Genomic DNA, 21,927 nt, shown 5'->3' with positions numbered 1-21,927 from the left:
CACTCTGAACATAGCTAGATACTGAGAGAGAATGAATTTCCTGAATCAAAAGCAAGGCTTCCCGAACAGAAACGTCTGTCGGAACAACCCCATTGAGGCGCTGCTGTTACAGTTCTACTCAGCAGTCATTGAGTCTGTCCTCTGCACTTCAATAACTGTCTGGTTTGGTTCAGCTACGAAATCAGACATCAGAAGAATACAAAGGACAGTTCAGACTGCTGAGAGGATTATTGGTTGCCCCCTGCCCCCCCTTCAAGAACTATACACTTCCAGAGTGAGGAAAAAGGCTGGAAAAATCACTCTGGACCCCACTCACCCTGCCCACTACCTTTTTGAACTGTTGCCTTCTTGCCGACGCTTCAGAGCTCTGAGCACCAGAACTGTCAGGCACAGGAACAGTTTTTTCCCCTCAGGCTATCCTCATGAACAGTTAAATTGCCCCATTGAGCAATAACTATGTGCAATACACATTTTAGTCTTTCTTATATTTATCCAACACATCCAACCTCTTCTGCCATTTCATTCCTCTGAAAAAGTGTGGTGGGGTAGTGGACTAGAGCACTGAACTGGTAAGCAGAAGGTTGTTGGTTCAATCCCCACAGCCACCACCATTGTGTTTTTGAGCAAGGCACTTAACTCCAGGTTGCTCCAGGGGGATTGTCCCTGTAATAAGGGCACTGTAAGTTGCTTTGGATAAAAGTGTCTGATAAATGTAAATATATATATATTTGCACTGTACATAACAGATTTGTATTTACACTGTACATAACAGATTGTATTAGATTTGCACTACCCATGTGTATGTGTGTGTCTGTACATATGTGTATAATTAGTTTTTATTTTTTATTTTTTATTATTATCTATATCTTGCTGCTGTTTTTGTATTGTTTTTGTATTGTTTTACACTGGAAGCTCCTGTCACCAAGACAAATTCCTTGTATTTGTATACTTGGCAATAAAGCTCATTCTGATTCTGATTCTGAACACCGGCGGAGCCCACCTGAATTGAATAACCATGCTTTATCATTCGAAGTACCCAGTTTGAAATGCCCTACAGCTGCTGCCAAGCCGACAGATGGGCAGACAGAGGGATTAATGCATGGCTCTTGCCTGCAGTGCGACCTGTAACCACTAGATGGCTCGCTTGGCTTACTTTTGGCGATTGCCCCAGAAACAGCGGCACAGCGGAAGTAAGCCTTGGCTCCTCTAATGTGGCTGGTTGAAGGGAATTTGATAATGTTTTTGCCTTTATTGTATTTAGGCATAAATGATGAGTGCCCTCAATGTATCTACAGCAGGGACGCTGACAGAATAAACCTTTTCCCTTGATTGGGGGGAATGTTTATTTCAGAAAACTGGTTCGCCACAACGGCCCTGGCATTCTATATAGGGTGACGTGTGGTGCTTATGTTCACTGTATGTTTTGTGTACACTTGTGCTCGATGAACATCAAATTCTGTTATGCATGTCTCAAAACCCTTGATCATGGAGACAGAGGCCGAATCCGATCAGGCAGTCATAAAAAGCAGTCACTCTGAATGTATTTACAGCAGAGGACGCCAGATAAACCATCTTCCCCAGCACAGAACGGGGAAGAATGTGCGAACATGGAGGAGAATTAAAAGCAAGCAGCCACAACGGTCCTAGCATTCTTATGGGGGGACAACATGTGGTGTTTATGTTCACTGTTTGTTTTGTGTACACTTGTGCTTGATGAACATCGAATTCTTTTATGCATGTCTCGAGACCTTTGGTCAAGGAGACAGAGGCTGAATTCGGGAAGCATTTTTTGTTTGTTTGTTTGTTTGTTTTTAAAGTTCGCTCCCCAGCAAGCTGCGGGGGAAAACTGAACCATATTCTGGTTGTTGGACGTTCGAGGCGCATACAACGTCGAACTCATCCCGATACTGACCAAAGGGCAAACAGTAGAGAAACAGATACGTTTATACGGTCCAATTTCAGAGAGAGAAAGACAGAGGCCACTCCTCCATTGCCTTATTCATGTGCATTCTCCCGTAATGACACAGAAAATGACAATAGGGAAAAGGAGCCAGTTTGTTTCCTTACCTTCAAAAACAAATTCTCTCATACAGCTTTTTTAATAGCGACGGCTTAAGATGCTCATGGTAACTCTTTCACATGCTTGTTCATCAGAAAATGGCCGCTGAGCTAGGCCTCAGAGCATGTTCAACGAGACTCACACTTTCACTAAAGGGGAGGGCGACAAACATGAGGAAGAATCCGATGTCCGTTCGCACTCCAATCTTCTGAGATACAAAGCCAAAAATCCCAAACTGCCCCCACTCACGGAGCTCCAATCTGGAGGCCTTGGAATTGGAACAGGTGGTGAGAAATTGCACACCTGAACAGCACAGTTGTCCCCGTCGGACCCTTGTAATGTTTGGAAAAAATTGCTCTGAATTTACACTGTATAAAATGACGTGAGTTGCTTCTTAAATTCCATCATGTGTTGCCACTCAAAAGGGAGAATAATAATGATCCTCGCTTCGATGTGAGTCATTGGTATAACACAGGCCAGACGGGATCGTGCACTGAAGAACGGAAAATCTGACTCAATGGCACCAAAGCAAGCGCTTATATGGAGCACATGATTTAGCTCCCTAGGAGCGACGCTTAAGCACCACCAGCCAATAAATGGGCATGATTGTACAAGGGCTTCAGGCCACGTGACATGGATGTCAAGGATATGTCCATAGGCGATTACGCAGCTCGAGTTCCTATGAATGGGAACTCTTTATTTTGATTTCTTAAGGTTTTTAATGTAGTTTTCTGCCTGTGTTCCTTTCGCATCCCTTACAGGGTACTTTTAAACATCAATTCTGCTTTCAGCCTCCTTAAAAGTGGCTCTTTTGCCTTTCAGTAATATTTTGTACAAGAATGGCATTACCTCTTAAAGGAATATTCCTGGTTCAATACAAGTTGAGCTCAATCGACAGCATTTGTGGCATAATATTGATTACCACAAAAAATTATTTCGACCTGTCCCTTTTCTAAAAAAAATAAAAAAAATAAGCAAAAATCGAGGTTTCAGTGAGGCACTTACAATGGAAGTAAATGGGGGAGGTTTTTACAGCAGAAATGTGAAGCTTATAATTTTATAAAAGCACAATTAAAACTTGTTTATTATTTGAGCTGTGTAGTTGTTTAAACTGTCATTTTTTACAGTCATTTTAGGGTTTTAAGGTTTGTTGACATTATATCGTCATGGCAATGAAGTTGTAAAATTGGCTATGACTTTACATAGAAAAGGTTAGTAAGGGATTTTATCACACTAAAATCATGTTTACACAAATATTGTTTATGTCTTGTGGCTATACTTTTGAAAAGCGACTATTTTAATGTTAAAGAATTGGCCCCCATTTACTTCCATTGTAAATGCCTTACTGTAACCCAGATGTTTGCTTTTTTAAAGAAATGGAGGGGCAAGTCAAAAATTATTTTTGTGGTAATCAATATTATGTCACAAATGCTGTCGATTGAGCTTAACTTTGCATTGAACCCGAAATATTCCTTTAATTGAAAATGCTTGCTATTTGGCCTTGATAACGTCAACAAAATCAGATACAAAAGAAAGAAAGAGTATGTTGGAATCAGTTTTCATTTTGTGATTTCTGAGTAAATGATGCATTGCCAAAGAATTCAGTCCCTATGCATCGTTGCTGTCAACTTTATTATTGTTACACTCGACTAAGTCAAGTTTATGCTGTTTGTTAGCCATTGTGTTGCAGAGCATGGTTTCTGTCCTATTTTGATTCATTTACTAAACATGTACTCTGTTTTCGTGGTCACCATAATCTCTTTGCTGCTGTGAAGACACAACACATGGACACCATTAAAGTCTGTGATTTAAAAGAAGTTTGAAGGAGACCGATTTGTTTTCATTAACAAGGCTTTAACTTTGTTCATTCCTCTCTTTATTAGAGAATTCTTTACTTCTCCAATTTTCACTTCACTCTTCAGACATTGTCTAGTTTTAAATATATTTGTGGGGTTAATTTTCTTTTCAGGCTTTGCCTGAGTTGCCCTGTGGTCTTCAGGTGTGACAGCTCTCTGTTACAGAAGTAGCCCTTTATTTCATTTATTTTCTTTTAAATCTTTTAACAGGGTCAGGATACACTTAGATTAAAAAGAACCACAAGTTAAATTCATAGAAACAAAATATTGGGCCAAAATGCCACAAAAAAGGCATTTATCCAAACCTGTTCTTTAGGAAAGGGGGTGTCCTGTCCCTGTCCACATACTGTTGTTTTTAGCACTATTTCCTCTCTATCAAAATGACATCTAAAGACAGGAAGTAGCGATTGTTTGTATTCATCAGTATCAGTTTATTCAGAATTAGTTGGCACAGAATTTAGAAGACCTGGGCTGGATCCACAGAGGACACCTCTTTGGCAGCATTTTCTCATTAGACGGATCGACTTCGGCCCATAAATCCCATTCTACACAAAAAATACAATTGAGATGTATCCGCACACCATTTTAAAACCCAAACACATTGAAGCAACAAACTGAAAGAGATTCATCCAATTATCCCTCAACTTCCTCAGCTGACCTCTGGCTCAAATCTAGTTCAGTAAATTAAACAAAGACTGCAACGTAACATATGTGTCATTTTGGGCCTTTTTCTTCTTTTATTCGTGGTGCTTGCTAAGCCAAGCATTACTATTACTCTTGTTCATTAGAGTTAAGGAAATCAACAAACCCTTAACTCTATTTCTTTTCTGCACATAACTCCCACACCGTTTGTGCTATGGCCATGAATGATAAATCAAATAAATGCCCTAGCAACTGCATAGCAATGCCCTGCAACTGCCCACAACATCCAGTATGGCATCAACTTTGCACATGCAAGTGCCACTCACATTTTCCTTGAAACATTTTCACTCACATTTTACCAAAGTTGACTGATAATCATCTGGAAAATTTTCTGATTATCGATGGGTGAAAAAGGCATTGATCTTAAGCTTAATGTATATGTAAGTACTATATATATATATATATATATATATATATATATATATATATATATATATATATATATATATTTATATATACATACACAGTATGTAACTAGATTTACACTAATACTCCCAGCAGTTTGGCCTCTGAGTAAAACAAATTTGCTTATTGCATTCTACTAATTGAGACCTTACCAATGATATATCGCACATGGCTATCTCATCTTTTTTATGGTATTACCAGTTCTGAATATAATTGTTGTGATAACAAATTTGCAAATGATGAGAACGAAACAGTTCTTATTTGTCAGCAAATTAAAATGAATTATTTAAGAATTGCTAGGATATAGCTATATGCATGTATATCCAGATGGTTAGCTTTAAAATGACACATATTTTGTTCAGATCAAGCATATTATACAATTATTATTATTTTTACTTATGTATTTATTTTACATTTTTTCGTTTTCCACAGGGGAGTGCCTCCCACTGGCCCGGAATAAGCTCAGTTCAATTAATCCTTCTAATAATAAAAATATATATTTTAAAGAAAGGAGGGCAAAACCTGACATAATTACCAAAAAAAAGTTTATAAAAAATATCCAATGCAATGTCTTGTGATAATATATGCAATATGAGAGATTTATAAACAATCTTAGTGGGATGGTCATTTTTGACCGGGATCACAAAATGTGTTAGCACAAAACAAACACAACACAAGGGTTAAAGTAAAATATGAAAATCACTATTGACCAATTTAATTTCTTAATGCATATTCGTGGTCTGATTGAACAATTGACTGGTGCATGTTATTCCAAAGAAAAAACTGGTTTATCGTTGGAATCATCAATCAACATTGAATTTAACTTACTCTTCCTCTAAAATGACTTAACTAGTCTAATTACATCACTTAGGCGCAGACTCTTATAAATAGCTATTTACAGCATTAGGCTATTTACAGTATGTCACATTATGGAAGTAAAATTGGTTTCACATTGACTTTTGGGATGGTTTAACAGAGTGAGAGAATATATTCTGTGTTGTGTTTCTTGCATGCACCAATAAATGACAAAAGAAATGTGCTAAACAAAAGTCCACAATGTAAAATAGTGAGATAGAACAACTTCGGCAAGCAAATAATGTCAGAACATGAGACGCTGCCAAAGAAAAAGCTCAACTGGAACGTGATTGTCATAGAGAGGCTTAATCTTATTCCCTGCATTTCAACAATCCCTTTCACCGATTGCTCAGCTGCTGCGGGCTTTGACGTGCCATTCATCCTACTTTCCTTTCTCTCCCTTTCTCTCTCTCTTTCTCTTTGTGTGAGTGTCCCTGTTTCTTCCACAATAGTAGATTTAGCATTTATTTGACACATGGCATTTTGTGCGTTTGTTCAGAGACAACGTTTAAGGCAAAAGAGACATGTTGTTTATTGCGCCACGCTGAGGGGATTTAGTTCTGAGGTTTTACTTTCTTCCTAAATCCTTCCTCAGAGAGGGCGTATAATCCTTAGTTGTCTCAGATATCAAAATGTGGAGTGATGAGAGAAGTCGAATATGACAGATATGCAGTTATTGTGCATGTTTTGTGTGAATATGATGAGACAAATATCAATCCGTGGGGATCTGACAGCATACTGTACCAATTCCGATACCGCAATGCATTGTGTTTACCAAACAGGAAATTCAAAGTGGAACATTAGTGATGTTAATGAGATGTTTCATATGCTGTCAAATAAAAAATGTTGTTCGTAAACCCTGTTCTCATCTCTTTGTCTGCAGATGCAGATTTATTTCTACAATTCTGATGACTTTGACAGTCTGAGCATGGCGATAAAGGAGAGACGGATCATTGCCGCCATGGCTGTCTTCTTTCAGGTGAAGATCTTCTTTGAGTTTTTGGATTTTTGAATGTTATATTTACCAGCTTGTGAAGTAGTGCTTTATAAGTGATGGTACCTCCTAACATAGAGTGTTTTTTTTTTTTTTTTTAAACACACCCCTCAAAAAAGAACAGAAGTTGATGGGGCAAGACATTGCAGCAGAACAAACAGTAAAAGACACCCTGTTACTAAAGTATAACCACAAGACTTAAGCATTGTACATGTTAACATTAGTTTAGTGTGATATAATTGCTTACTTACCTTTTCTGTACAAGTTCTGTCCAGTCTATAATGACCATAGAAACCCAGAAAGGGATATGGTGTAACTATGCACAAAGTACTGTTTTTCCAAAGCAAATTCCATCCATAAAAAATTAACTTGGTAGCGTAGAACCAGAAGTGCATCCACCAAGAAAACTAGCCCCACTGCTAAAAGACAATTTACACAATTTTACAGTTCAAATAACACATTTTTATATAGAAGAATTATTGTAAGTGCTCTAACAAATACATTAGCTTCACATTTCTGCTTTTAAGCCCTCCAGAATGCCTTGCCCCATAGACTTACATTCTTAGGGGCTGTTCAGAATGAACATGTTCCTGCGTTAAAAAAGCTCAAAGGAACAGAATGCAGGGGTCTCAAAATGAAAAGTTTTTAAAAGTTATTTTTACTTAATACAATCTTAAAAAAGTGGCACTCATGCATGAGACGCTGGATAAATCTGTTTAGAAAAGTAGTCCCACTGCCACAAGGACGATTTATTCAAATTTACAGTTAAAGTAACACATTTTTGTAAATACGAATTATTGTAAGTACTCTAACAAATATATGAGCTTGAAATTTATGCTTTAAGCCCTCTGGAATGCCTTGCCCCATAGACTTCCATTCTAAGGGGCTGTTCGGACCGAACATGTCCTTGTGTTAAAAAAGCTAGAAATCCAGCATAACGAACTGAACAGAATGCAAGAAACTTGAGATGCGTTTTTGGAAAGGTGATGTTCTTTTAACTTGACACAGTCTTAAAGGGATAGTTCACCAAAAAATGAAAATTCTCTCATCATTTACTCACTCTCGTGCCATCTCACATATGTATGACTTTCTTCTGCTGAACACAAATAAATATTTTTAGAAGAATACCTCAGCTCTGTAGATCCATACAATGCAAATTAATGGTGACCAGAAATCATAAGGTCCAAAAAGGACAGAAAGGCAGCATAAAAGCAATCCATAAGACTCTAGTCATCTTCAAAAGCTATATGATAGGTGAGAAACAGATTGAAGTCCTTTTTAAACTATAAATCTCCACTTTTGAGCAGCCCCAACCAGTAGGTGAGAAGTGAAAGTGTGAATTTTCAGGAAAAAAGTCTTATGAATTACTAATTCACCATTCACTTGCATTGTATGGAACTACACAGCTGAGATATTCTTCTAAATATCTGTATTTGTGTTCAGCAGAAGAAAAAAAGTCATGCACATCTGGGATAACATGAAGGTGATGAGAGAATTTTATTTTTAATTTTATTATGATGAGAGAATTAAAATTTTTGGGTGAATTCTCCCTTTAAAAAGTCTTTAAAAAAAAAAAAAAAAAAACGCCATCATGCGCAAAACACTCGGAAAATCTGTTTAGAAGAGTAGCCCCACTGCTACTTATACTTCCATTCAAACACGTTCCTGCTTTAAAAAATCTAGAAGCAGCTCAACAAATGCAACAGAATGCAGGTGAATCGAGAACTGAGTACAGTCTTAAAAAGTCTTAAAAAAGTGCAACACTCATGCGCGAGATGCTGAAAAACAGCATGACGCGATGCAATGGCCAAAGACATCTGTCTAGCACATGTTTACACAGAAAGCGATTTAAAAATAGGGCAGAGAATCATAAAAACAAATTTTTTGTTAAAGGTCTCTTAGTGTGTTACTGTAATCTGCTATTTCTTCTCATTTGTTTTTAAAAACTGCCATCTCAGAGCAGAAAAGTATTTGTGATGTTGTATACAGTTGTGCTTGTGCAATCACAGTGACTTTTTATGTTTATTTTCACTTTTCTTTATTTTCCAGCTGTAACAAATAGTCTTATCATGGTGAATGCAGTGCAGTTTCACGGTTTTCTTAATGAGTTAGGCAGAAAAGGAAGATTTGTGGCGAAACCCTTAGTATTCAAGGGTATCATATGAATATAAAAGCAAAACAGGCTTAACAGGTCAATATCATGATCCGTGAAAATATTATAAGCTATTTGCCCCGTAGTGCCCCATTCATTCTCCTTTCATTCTCAACATACTTCACATACAGCCTCATACATTTTTATACATCTTAACTAATGTGACAGGCCTTATTCTTCACGCTGAAAGTGGAACGCAGGTGTGTCCTATGTTTATCCATTGTCAAACGGGGAAAGAATAACCTGCGTCGGCGGACTTAAACACTTCTGCCCACATGTGTCAGCGTTATGGCTTACCGCTATTAGTGCTTATGCGAATGGTGTCATATGAAGTGAGACATGTCCGTTCCTAGGGGTTTTGTATAGTTAATCGATGAGGAGCTCCTGTACTGGAGGTTCCCATGGGCACATTTATTGCCACCTCTCTTAACCAAATGAATCCTCGGAGAGCCCAAGTGAGTATATTTCATCTCTGACCTGAATGAGGTTCTCCATCAACCTGAATAAAAGCTGCTTATGTCAGCACGTTCCAGTTGTTAATGTTGCATAAGTGGAGAAGATGAGAAATTTATGATTGATAATTGCACTATTGAAGTGCAACCCATATTTTTGTGCATTTTTTGTACATACACAGAAAAAAATACCAGGATAATCGCTAATTTCATGCTGTGTTTCTCTGATTTTTCTAGGTGGGGAAGAAAGACAATTTGGCAGCTGAGCCCATCATCACAGGTCTCAAACGAGTAGTCCATCATGGTAAATTTAACCATATTTTTGAAAGTTTTTTAGAGTGCTTTTTAGCTGCACTCATCGAGCACCATTTTCCTTTATACAGGGTTCCTTAATTTGTTATATGTGGCTCTTTGGACATAAATTACTTGCTGCTACACTCTAAAAAATGCTGGATTAAAAATGACCCAGTATGGTTCATTTTGGCAAACCAGCGCTAAATCCAGTATCCAATGCTGGGTTGTTTTGACCCAGCGGGGTTGGGTTAAAAGTTTGACCCAGCATGCTGTTTTTTTTTTTTTTTACCCAATCATTGGTTAAAAATTACTATACCGCTGGGTTAAAATATACCCAAATTGGGTTGAAAATGTATACTAGAATTCTTGGTCATCAAAATCACTTTACCTCCCTCCCCCACCCTCCAAGCACACACACACACACACACACACACACAAAATAAGGGAGGCAGACAACAATAACTGTCACATGGGTTTTTGTGTGACAGGATCATGACATCATCATCCTATGTCTGTCTTGTGTTTCTTTTTCTGTGTCTGTGTGAGCGTACTGTTTCGGTTGTTATTTCCCTGCCGTGCACTCCTCTGTTGGTCTCATGTTTTATGTCTGGAGCATGGTGTCTGGATCCTGAATTCCCTGTCTGGTTCAGTTTCGGTCTGTGTTGGAATCCGGACACTCATACTCCACGTTCTGTCTGTTATTGACGTTAGTGCATTGCGCTTATGTCATCTTGGCGGCGTGCACTCGCGTCAATAGTTTATGTCTGTTTCTCGCGAACATGGGTACAGGTGCGTCGGTCTTGTTTCATTTTCATGTCAGTCTGGTTTTTCCCTTTTCGGTCCTGTGTTCCCTATTTGTCTGCCCCAATCCAGCTCCAAGAGGATTGCCTGCGCTGGACGGAGTTTTTCCCCTACGGTGTTGTTTATGGGTTTTTTGTTTTGCTATTTTTTGGTTAAATAAATTCCACTTTGTTTTTTACTCTGCATTTGGATCCTGAGCCTTTTTTGATTCTCTGCAATCTCTGACAAATAACAATCAAAAGGTTGCAATGTATTGTCTGTTTCAATAAACAAGTTACCAGTCTGTAGGGATTCACACACTGGGGAACACTTCTTGGGATAATTAATATTTAAGAGGTAGAAAGCTTTGAAGTAAATGTCCATGGTGCCCCGCAATGTATTTTGCTGATGCGCTTCTCTGTGAATGACAACAAAAGCTTGAAAGCACTGATTGTTATCTCCAAGCATCAGTGTGTATGGAAATTTGATGGCATCTTTTGCATGGTGCAGGTAATCAGCCACTGGTACGAACCTGGGAAAAAAGAAATGACTGTTTATCAATGCATGAAGAAGACAAGTTTAAAACCTTTAAGTACACATCTTTAGGCGTAGTAAAATCATTATGCATCTGACAAAGTACTCGTGACTTATTAGCGCTTCTTCTAAAGTATTTGGTATTTTCAGTAACAATTTACAATAAGATTGTATTAGTTAACATTAGTACACAAGACAAGTAGCAATGAACAATATTTTAAGTTAATGTTAATTTATGAAAATTGGTCATTGTTAGTTCATACTCCATTAACTAATGTTAACTAATGTTGTTAAAATCTTTCACCCAAAAAATTATAATTTTCTCATCATTACAGTATATGTACATGAGTAAAGCATGTACAGAGGTCTGCACATGGGTCAAAGGCAAGGAATTCATTTAATAACGTTAACAAACAGGCCTTGAACCGGATTGTAGTGTTATTGCATTTTCTTCTGAAGGCAACCCTAACCAAACACCCCCCCATGACACCAGCCCATGGCAAACCTAAGGCCCTTTTTTATGCCTGTGTTAAGAACAGGATGATGTGCCAAGACCTTGCACTACTACTGCTGCTGCTAATGTACAATTGTTTAAAGTTTGTCTGTTCTTTATCCCCAATGTCTGCTGTGATGAACCAGATGAAGAGCCACTTCTCTCTGTTGGCAAAGTGCAGGATCATGTCTTTGAACACTGGCACACCAGTTCTCTTCGAGCTTTGAGGTGGAGTCAGGATTCAAAGCTGAGAAAGTCTTTAGATATCAAAATAAAGAAAAAAAGACAAACACTATCAGATATTTTAAAAAAAATTACACATGGTTTTACTATAGTAATCATAGTTTGTAGTAAAACAATAGTAGCCACAAAATAACCATGGTTATACAGTCATGGTAACTACAATTTTACTATTGTAAATATAACCGTGGTTACTATATGGACACTGCAGTATTACTGTAGTAAAACCATGGCTGTTATAATTTTACTATAGTAAAGCCATGGTTTCCGCCAAAAAAAAAAAAAAAACGTAACCAACACAGTCATGGTTACTACCATAGATATCTATGGTTACTACAATATTACTGCAGTAAAACCATGTTTAATTTTAGTAAGGATTGCGAGAAGCATGTCTGGGTGTCTAGGGGCCAAAATAACTAGTTTAGATGAAAATGTTGGCATAAGAATTTATTTTAACACAAAAGAGCATCCTGATGGCGAAAATGTGAAAGTTGTGCTAAAATAAATGTGTGTGTTATTCATGGGATAAGCGGAATAACTGATCTGCAAGGCATCTGCAACACAGCACCGCTCGGTTACAGGTTATTCAGTGAATAGTTATAAACCCAAGCTGAAAGCCTGAAAATGGGTTGAGACAAACAAATGCATATGTGGTTGTTATGTATTACAGTATATGCGTGGTAACCTCGGCATCAGCAGAATAACTGAATCCAAACTGTGGAAGTTTTGAAAGTTAATACACATCCGAGGTGTAACCCTCGCTTCACTTCATGCCACATTGTCACCTCAGAATGCATATTAATTTTCAGTAATTCAACTCTCCGTCTCCAATTATTCCTTCATATGTTAAAAAAAATGATTAAATAAAGAAATAAATTAAAGACTTGCAGCTTACATCTTCCAATTTCCAGCTTTCCGTTTTTCTCTCATTCACAAAGATTTGAAACTGTGTGTAAAGACGTACAATATATATGGTTTCTTTCACGTCCGCTTTCACAACCCAGATTGGGTCAAATCAACCGAAGTTCTTAACCCAACAGCCTCAACCCAGCATTTGGGTAGAAAAAATAACCCATCATTTTTTAGTGTACATTATATGGTCCTCAGATCAGCTTTTAGGTTCTAGGTATTGTATGTTAATAGAGGAAAAGTGAAGCTCCCCTTTGTTCTTTCAATTACAAGTACATTCAGTAGATGGTTTTCTAAAGAACCACAGAGCTTAAAGAAATGTTCCAAGTTAAGCTCATTCGGCAGCATTTGTGGCATAATGTTGATTACCACAAAAATACATTGACTCGTCCCTTTCAATGAAAGTGAATGGGGCTAGCTAGTCCATACATGTTAAAATACACACTGTTTCAAATGTACAGCCACAAGACAATAATGTAATGTGTTAAAGTGATTTTCATGTTATAAAATTGGGGATTTACTGGGATTTTACAGTGTTTAACAGATTACAGGGTTTACCATTGTTGTTGTTTTTTTTTTTTTTTAAATGATAATATGCAAATTATACTAACACGTATGTTGTTTAGTTTTTGTGGCTATACTTTTGAAACAGTGAGCGTATTAATGTTTATGGACTGGCTCCATTCACTTCCATTGTAAGTGCCTGACTGCAACTGCCATATTTGCTTTTTTTAATAAACGAGGGATGAGTCTTTTTGTGGTAATCAATATTATGCTACATATGCTGTCAATTGATCTTAACACTATGCACTTGTTAACCTAACCCTAACCAACCCGGAATATTCCTTTAAAACGGTTCTCCTGTGGAATCATTAAAACTTCAAAGGGTCATATCATAAAAAATGTAGTTTTTCTTGATCTTTTGAAATAAGAGTTATTTGTACAGTGAAAACAAACAGCAAGTTTCTGAACTGAAAGCTTTCTCTCCATTGAAAAAAAAAGACCATTTATTTAATCTAAGCTGCAAAAACAGCTCTCTCGGAAATCCTTGAATGTCCTTCATCAGAAACCTAAATTCATGAACATGAGGATTGACCCAGTTATTCCTAAACACCAGAAGTAGTAACAATAAGAGTAAAATGTGGAAAAGTTCACTAAACCTAATGTTGTTTCTGGCTGTGTGTAGCACCTACTGCTCTGCATATGAAGTCATTTTTATTACTTCAGCGCTTTTCACAACACACATTGTTTCAAAGCAGCATTACAGAAAATTTAGCTGTAATGTCTGTAATGTCTTAAAGTCCTCATTGCAAACATTACAGCAAAATCCTTCAGAATGATTCCATGCGTTAGAAGCGTGGCTGAAGTTTGTTTTTATATTAAGTCCCTGATCATTTCAGTCTAAGTTTAACCATTTGTACAGCACATTTCACAACATTTATGACTGTTCAGATGCAAAAAAAAAAAACTTGACTAACATTATAAGTGGACCACGGGAGGAGGGGGGGTTATCCGACCCCTTTAAAAAATGTATTTAATGGCAGTTTGTGAATATAACATCCAACAAACATATGTTTGACCTCCTAGTACTTCATTTACATGACATCTCAGACAGTTTTAAGAATATTTATTCTGTGTCATCTATTAAATAGAGAAGGAGACAAGCCTTGGTCCATTTATACTGAGAGATCTACTGCCGTCATCCTTGGATAGTTACTACCGTTACACTGGCTCCCTCACAACACCACCATGCAGTAAGGTAGTGGAGTGGATCATCTTCAGTCAGCCTGTTTACCTGTCTTACCACCAGGTTAGCATTCAAACACACATACATAATCATGCATACATGCACATCAACATTCATATGATCTTGTATAAACATCACCTCCAGCTGTGTGCACTATGCTTGAAATTGGTGTGTTCAGTCCCCTGTATCAGATTCATTCCATCTGCACACTCACACACACACACTCACAAACAAGTGATGTGACTCATCTGCTCAAATGTTCCTGTAAATGAGGCAGTGCAGAAGATTTATCAAAAAGATTTATATAATCATCAATGTTTGTGCACAGTATATGTGTTGAAGGTAAACAGCATCAGCAAACATACTGTTTTGAAATAGTGAAGTGCTGGTTCTCTTTCTTTATAGTCCTTTTTATTATATATATATATATATCCATGAATGACTGTCAAACAAACAGTGGAATGTTGTAAAATCTTGTTTGCATCTTCAGTTTAAATCAAGCTTAAAAGAAAAACATATTTTTTTAAAGCTGGTCCAGCTTATGCATGTTCTGGAGTTAAAAAATTAAACGATGGCTCTATCAAAAAAAAAGAAAAAAAAGAAAATTGGCCCCTTGTAGCTCAAAGGTGGGACTTCCTTTCTTACAGTCGCCATATTGAGCATTGTGATTTCTCAAATACGTTTTTCAATAAGTGTTCCATCTCCTCCTCCTATACTGTCTCTGACATCACATGTTATCTTGTCAAAAAAACTAACATTTAAATGCAATTGGCAATAATGAATAAACTCTAGGGAAATATTTCTGATTTGCTTCTTTCTTTTTTACCTCCCTGTTTTTCTCTCTCTCATTCTGTTCTTCTTGTCCCAATTGCTGTAGTTGGAGGCCTTTTACTCCATCTTCACCACAGAGCAGCAGGATCATGTGAAGTCTGTGGATTACCTGAGGAATAACCATCGGCCCACTCAAGACCTTGATAGCCGGAAGATCTTTAAATCAGCTGTGATGGATGCTTGGCTCCCAGACTTCATGACTGACAGTATGGCCAGTGCTGCAGAAACAGAAACCAACAGAGGTATGACTGCTTTTATCCTTGAACTGTATGTAACAAAATTGTACTTTTGTTACAAAAATTGTAACAAAGGGGGGGGGTCTTGTTGTTCTGAACCCATATGAATTTATTTTTCCGTGGAACACAAAAGTCACTATTCACTTTCATTGCTTCTTTTTCTGTACAATGAAAGTAATTGATGAAGGTAAAAATTTTGCCTTACATCTCTTTTTTGTGTTTGGAACGAGTTTAGAACAACATGAGGGGGAGTGAACCCCCCCCCCCCCCCCCTTTTCTCCCCAATTTGGAATGTCCAATTCCCAATGTGCTCTAAGTCCTCGTGGTGGCGTATTGACTCGCCTCAATCCGGGTAGCAGAGGACGAATCTCAGTTGCCTCTGCGTCTGAGACCCTCAATCCACGCATCTTATCACGTGGTTTGTTGAGCGCGTTACTACAGAGACGTAGCACGTGTGGAGGCCCACACCACTCTCTGCGGCATCCATGCACAACTCACCATGTGCCCCACCGAGAGCGAGAACCACACATTATAGCAATCACAAGTAGGTTACCTCATGTTATCCTCCCCAGCAACCGGGCCAATTTGGTTGTTTAGGAGACCTGCGTGGAGTCACTCAGCACGCCCTGGATTCGAACTCATGACTCCAGGGGTGGTAGTCAGTGTCAGTACTCGCTGAGCTACCCAGGCCCCAAGTGAATGATGATTGAATTAAAATTTTTGGGTGAACTATCCCTTTATGAATGCACTCAGCTTGTTGACCGCAGTGTCTGTGGTAAAAGTCCCATAGGTAGAACGGTAGTTCCGTTTTTCTTCCTAGACATCTTGTTTGGGTTTCTTCTCATTCATCTCATGCATAAAGTGCAAAGCTGGTTGTTTTTAGGATATCCGTTGCTCTTGAGACAGAACCGAATATATATAGGATTTATTAATGCAGTGACTACACCAGCACAGCTCTCTGAGACCAGTAACTGGGGGACTGTGTACTCTGTGTTAATGATAGCGTTGTTTTCCTCCCCGGCTGAGGGAATTGATTGCTATTGGTTGTGATGAAGTCGGGAGTGATGCAGCACAGCAGAAAGACGAAATAATCATCATTAATATGCTCTCTAAAAATAAACCCCTACAGATGAACACAGTGTGGCCAGACAGCAATTCCAGTATTTTTGACGCAAGCCGAACGAGTTGAGAAAACACTTTGCAATGGTAGTTGTTTTTTTTTTTTGTTTGTTTTTTTAAATCACACTTAGTTTTTATTATTTTTCAGATTGTTTTTCCTTCCTTATATATCCTTATGTAATAGTGTTCCCAACTTGTGGGTTGCAATATCTTCCCATATCTTTTGTTTTTTGGCATCATGGACAAAGTCATGCACACAATCAAACTCTATAATATTTTGGTGCAGCTTCATCAAGCTAGCCAAATTGGGCAGCTGCCAACATGGACAGGTTGCCCTCATCCTCGAAAACTATGAACAAAAAAATGATGTAGTTTTTGCCGTTATAAATATAAAAAAATTAATAAAACATCATAGAACAATTAGTTCCGGTCTTCTTATCTGATTGGTCAAGTGGCGTCCCAAGAGTGCTGATATATAGTTTAACAGCTCTGTGACTCCTCACTGTTTGTATCACTTCGCTTGTCTGTGTTTGTGGCGTTCCTGGCAGGCTTTCAGTCTGTACATTGCTCAGCGACACACAACAATTGATCCTGCTTTGGCTTTGTTTATAACTTTTTACATGAGTGGAGCAAAAACAGACAAAACAACTGGCCATGTTGTGTCTAAAGTGTATGTTTATGATATGAAGTGAAGTTCTTAACAAAAGTTCGGGGGAGCATGTTCATTTAATCCAACCAATCAACACTGGAGTAAGTGTATATAAACTGCTGCTTATCTCTGTCCTGCGACAGTTCTTCCGGTATCCCTACGCCACCCCAACTCCACCTTCATGGCTAGTTACCACTAAATCAGACAAGGAAGTCTGGGGGGTTCCTCGGGCTCGGGTCGAGTCTCAAGCTCGAGCCCTCCACTATGGACAGCGAGCCACAAATGTTTACCTTCTCTTCATTTCAAAGATTACATGAACATGTGAACTCATGAACTTCTTGTTTTGAACCTAAAGTTAAATCACAGCCGCGCAGCTATTCAGTACTAAAGTACGTCAAGATTTTTACTGAAAATTACTTAAATTCTGGGTTGTTTCTCACTAAAACATATTGTTGTCTTTAGAAGACTTGGAATATGATGCGTGAGATGCCTGGACTAATTTTATGGTACTTTTGGGTCCTTTTTTAAACTTTAACACTGTCCATTCTATTGTATTGAAAGATAGACCGGAATATTCATTACATCTCCTTTTGTGTTTCACATAAAAAAGAAAGTCATTTTGGAATTTTGGAACATCATGAGGGTGAGTAAATTATGACAATTTAAATTTTGGGGTGAAATGTTACTTTACTATCGTGTAACTAATGTTTTAACTCTTGTTCATGTGATTTTTCTTACTTGAAAATAATTATTATTACCGGTAAGCACATTTTTGTTTACTTTTGTTTTATTGCAACTGTAAAATGTTGATCCTGAAGAAAAAACAGTTTTAAGCCATGGTATATAATATAAAAGCTTATTTAGCACACAGCACTACTGTCTCACAGTGTACCCAGCACTGACATTTTAGCTTGTTGACTACATAACCCAAAGAATTGCCTTGACAATAATCAGTTTGAATCATCAGCTTGTGTGTGATCTCTGTCGGACAGTAATGGCGACAGTCATTAGCATGCTGATGATTGAACTGATGAAAATATTGGGCTCTCGCTGAGTCACCCGGGCTAACGGAGCACCCGAGGCTGGCTTCCACAGCAGATGCCTTTTTTCTAATCACCCCCTCGTCCTCGTTTCACGTCTTGTGTTTCTCTGGATCTGCCTCTCACTTCACAGACATGTTTATTGCTAATGTTGACAGGTCGCTAATGCTGATACACACATTAAAAGCACAGGCTTTTGGCATAATGACCTTATCAAGCGCTACTTATGCGGTCCGCCCTGCTTGATAAAAACATGTCCCACCAAATGATTTGTGAAATAAGTGACGTCAATCGAGCAATTATGAGTGTTCGTCTTATCAACAGTTCACAGCCATAATTAAAAACAATTTTACTGAGACTCTGGTTAAAGAAAGTAAGAATTAAAAAGAAAACACAAAGTTGGAGCTGTGGTGCAGCAGTTAGCACAATTACTCCAGGGCAGTTATGTTAAGCCATGGTGCTCACTCAGGTAATGAAGGTTTGAATCCGACCTGCATGTCACAATCATGTCCCCCCTTTTCTCTCACAAAAGTTTTAACTATCTATATAATAAAAAGCTAAAGTTTCAAAAATAACAAACATACATGACTTGAATGTCAACATATATGGGTGTAACCTTAACTTTGGAAAATGTAATGTCCCAGGGGTTGATTTTTACAAACAAACAGATATAAACTTTTTTTTTTGTATGAAGATCACATTAAAACTGACTTAAAAACTTTTTACCATGCCTTGTTTATTAATTTTTGGTGCATTTTAAATGCCTTTTAAGTATAGATTTGACTGTTTTAAACTCTCATTGGTAAACTTTGAAAATTCATTATAAAAATACAAATGATTACATTTTTAAAAGTATGATAATCTAAACAAAGAGTGAAATGAACATAAACAATTTCAATATTCATTGAGTAAAAATGATTACCATCCATTAAAAAAAAATTTACTATACCAAACAATGTTGCCCCTAAGTGTTATCAAAAGTGTAAAAAAAATAAAAAATTCCAGACTTTACTTCCTAGAATTTCACAATGCTAAACGTACCAGAAGTTAAAGAAACATCCATGTGCAATAGGGCCTTTTCCCATCTGGCTCGTCTGGAACATTTATTTCGGAACCTGGTGTGTTTTCTCCCTTAGTTCAGTTCCTTTAGGCATATATGAACACGGCAATCGCACTCGGATCCACACCAAAACAATCGCGTTCTGAGACCACCTTTGCAAACGAACTCTAGAGCGATTGGCTTGTGGTGAGAATGCAATCCGACCCAATGGACCAATGAATCAAATAATATCCCTTTAAAAACCATGAACATACCTGATGGATCTTTGGAGAAGACATCTATAGGTCAACACTTCAATGTAATTCATCATCAAAATGTGGATAAAGCCTTTTGGCAACTATAGGCTTTATTAGATATAATTACACATTTAAAATGTGATTTGAGTAATTCCAGAGGTAATTTTAGTATGATCGCTTCTCTCTTTGGGATAGCGGCAGAACACAGGTAGGACGACATCAGCAACTTTTTGATAAAACATTTTTACTTGGTTTCACTCTGCTGTGTGTGTGTGTGTGTGTGTGTGCACGCGCGCGCAAGAGAGAGAGAGAGAGAGCTCTTTGACCGTGAGAACAGGCACTTTTCAATGCAGAAATAATGCAATCAACTAATTATGAATAAAAATAACCATGACGAAAATTTTATAGCTCATATTCGTCTGACTGATGGATAATGTGTATTTGCAGCGCAGCCTCTGGAACACGCATTCTGTACCATTCGGCAAAGCTTTGCATAAGCGTGACATAAACAATACTCAAACATTCGAAAATGTACAGGTACAGTACTGTGATAAAGTCTTAGGCACATTATATTTTTCACAAAAAACATTTGTCTTTAAATGGTTATTTAATATAATCTGCTTTTAGTGTATCAGTAGGAAATATCAGTTTTAGATTTCAACATTCCCTTTGCAAATAGAGTTGAATAGATGAAGAACAAGGAGCCCTACAACAGATGGTATGGCCCCCACAGAGCCTGGATCTCAACATCATTGAGTCAGTCTGGGATTACATGAAGAGACAGAAGCAACTGAGACAGTCTAAATACATAGAAGAACTGTGAGAAGAACAAGTTCTCCAAGAAGCTTGGAACATCCTAGCTTCCAACAACCAAGAAAAACTGTGTCCATGTATACCTAGGAGAACTGACGCTGTTTTGAAGGCAAAGGTTGTCAAAAATTTATTTAGATTTTTTTAATGGTTTCTGGACTTTTTAAAACTATTTATGGCATTATTTCTGAAGTCATCCTCACTATGTAAAATTTTTCACAAGTGCCTAAAACCTTTGCACAGTACTGAATATCATTTTTACTGGTATATCAATGGATTAGCTAAATCCGGAACAGCACACAAACATTCTGACCAATGAGGGGACAGTTTGCTCACTTGTGACTTTTATTGACACAGTTTTGGTCGATTTTGAAATGTTGCCTTGTGAAAGCGAACTGAACCAAGAAGAAAATGCAACATTCAAAGTGCAGCTAATGAGTACTAATCAGTTCCGACGTATCATTACGTGGGCGGTGCCCATGCACATATCAAAATAGGGTGGGAAAAAAGATTCTACATTAAGTTGTACAAAACAAAGGCTTATCACTCTTGATGAGTCCCTTTTCTGGCCCTGCTGAAAAAAACTACTTAAAACCACTTAAGCTTGTCTACCAGCCTGGTTTTAGAGGGGTTTGGGACATTTTCAGCTGCTTAGGCTGGGAGTGCATCAGCTGGCCACCCAGCTAAACCAAATGAGCACCAGCTTGGCCAGGCTGGGAGACCAGCTTAAACCAGCTAAAACCAATTTAATCCAACTAAGACCAGCAACCAGCTTAGGCTAGTTTAAGTAGGGGTATCAAAGCAATCGCTAGGCCTTTTTTTCTGTTCTGTGCTCAAATACATGTTTGCTCTTTCATTTGCTTTCACCATCTTCACTGTTTACTGTGTACACATCCTGTTTCTTGCTACCTAGCAACCTAGTAAATCACCCTTCCGTGACACTATCTGGCTTTTCATGTGGATTTCAAAGCAACGCATGATTTTTTGCATTGAGAAGTGCGTTGAGGCTCTGATGTGATTCATGAAAGGGACTTTAAAATACAAGTTAAAAAAAAATGTTGCAATGTTAAAGGGATAGTTTACCCCAAAATGAAAATTCTGTCATCATTTAATCACCCTCATGTTGTTTCAAGCCCAAATGACTTGAAAGTGCAATGAAAGGGAATGATGCCTGAGACTTAACACTCTGCGCAACAGAACCTTTTGTATTCAACAGAGGAAACCAACTCATAGGTGTTTGATACAACACTAGGGTGAAAAAACAATGGCAACATTTTCATTTTTGGGTGAACTGTTCCTTTAATGTAATCCTAATGGACTATTTTTATACTGCAAAACTGGAACCTAGGGTTCATATTTGTGGTGGCTGCAATATAAAACGATACTAACAATAAGATCACTGCAACAAGAAAGAAAAACAATAGCTAATAAAGCATCATGGTGAGAATGTTCTGTCGTGCTTATCAAACTCAAC

General features: G+C 37.8%; 1 protein-coding gene across 2 annotated transcripts in view; it reads left to right on the top strand.

The window, feature by feature from the left end:
• LOC127449420 (receptor-type tyrosine-protein phosphatase gamma-like) overlaps nt 1–21,927 on the top strand; it is a 153,812-nt gene that overhangs the window by 95,727 nt on the left and 36,158 nt on the right. For both annotated transcript variants that reach the window (XM_051712831.1, XM_051712832.1), the window contains exons 5-8: nt 6,761–6,856; nt 9,713–9,779; nt 14,378–14,535; nt 15,350–15,545. In XM_051712831.1, coding sequence (XP_051568791.1) covers nt 6,761–6,856; nt 9,713–9,779; nt 14,378–14,535; nt 15,350–15,545 — 517 coding nt within the window. The remainder of the gene's footprint in view (nt 1–6,760; nt 6,857–9,712; nt 9,780–14,377; nt 14,536–15,349; nt 15,546–21,927) is intronic.

The sequence above is a fragment of the Myxocyprinus asiaticus genome, chromosome 12, assembly GCF_019703515.2.
Source record: "Myxocyprinus asiaticus isolate MX2 ecotype Aquarium Trade chromosome 12, UBuf_Myxa_2, whole genome shotgun sequence".
In the NCBI taxonomy this organism is placed as follows: domain Eukaryota; kingdom Metazoa; phylum Chordata; class Actinopteri; order Cypriniformes; family Catostomidae; genus Myxocyprinus; species Myxocyprinus asiaticus.
The sequence above is the reverse complement of the archived record's forward strand: the minus strand, read 5'-3'. Positions and strand labels throughout refer to the sequence as shown.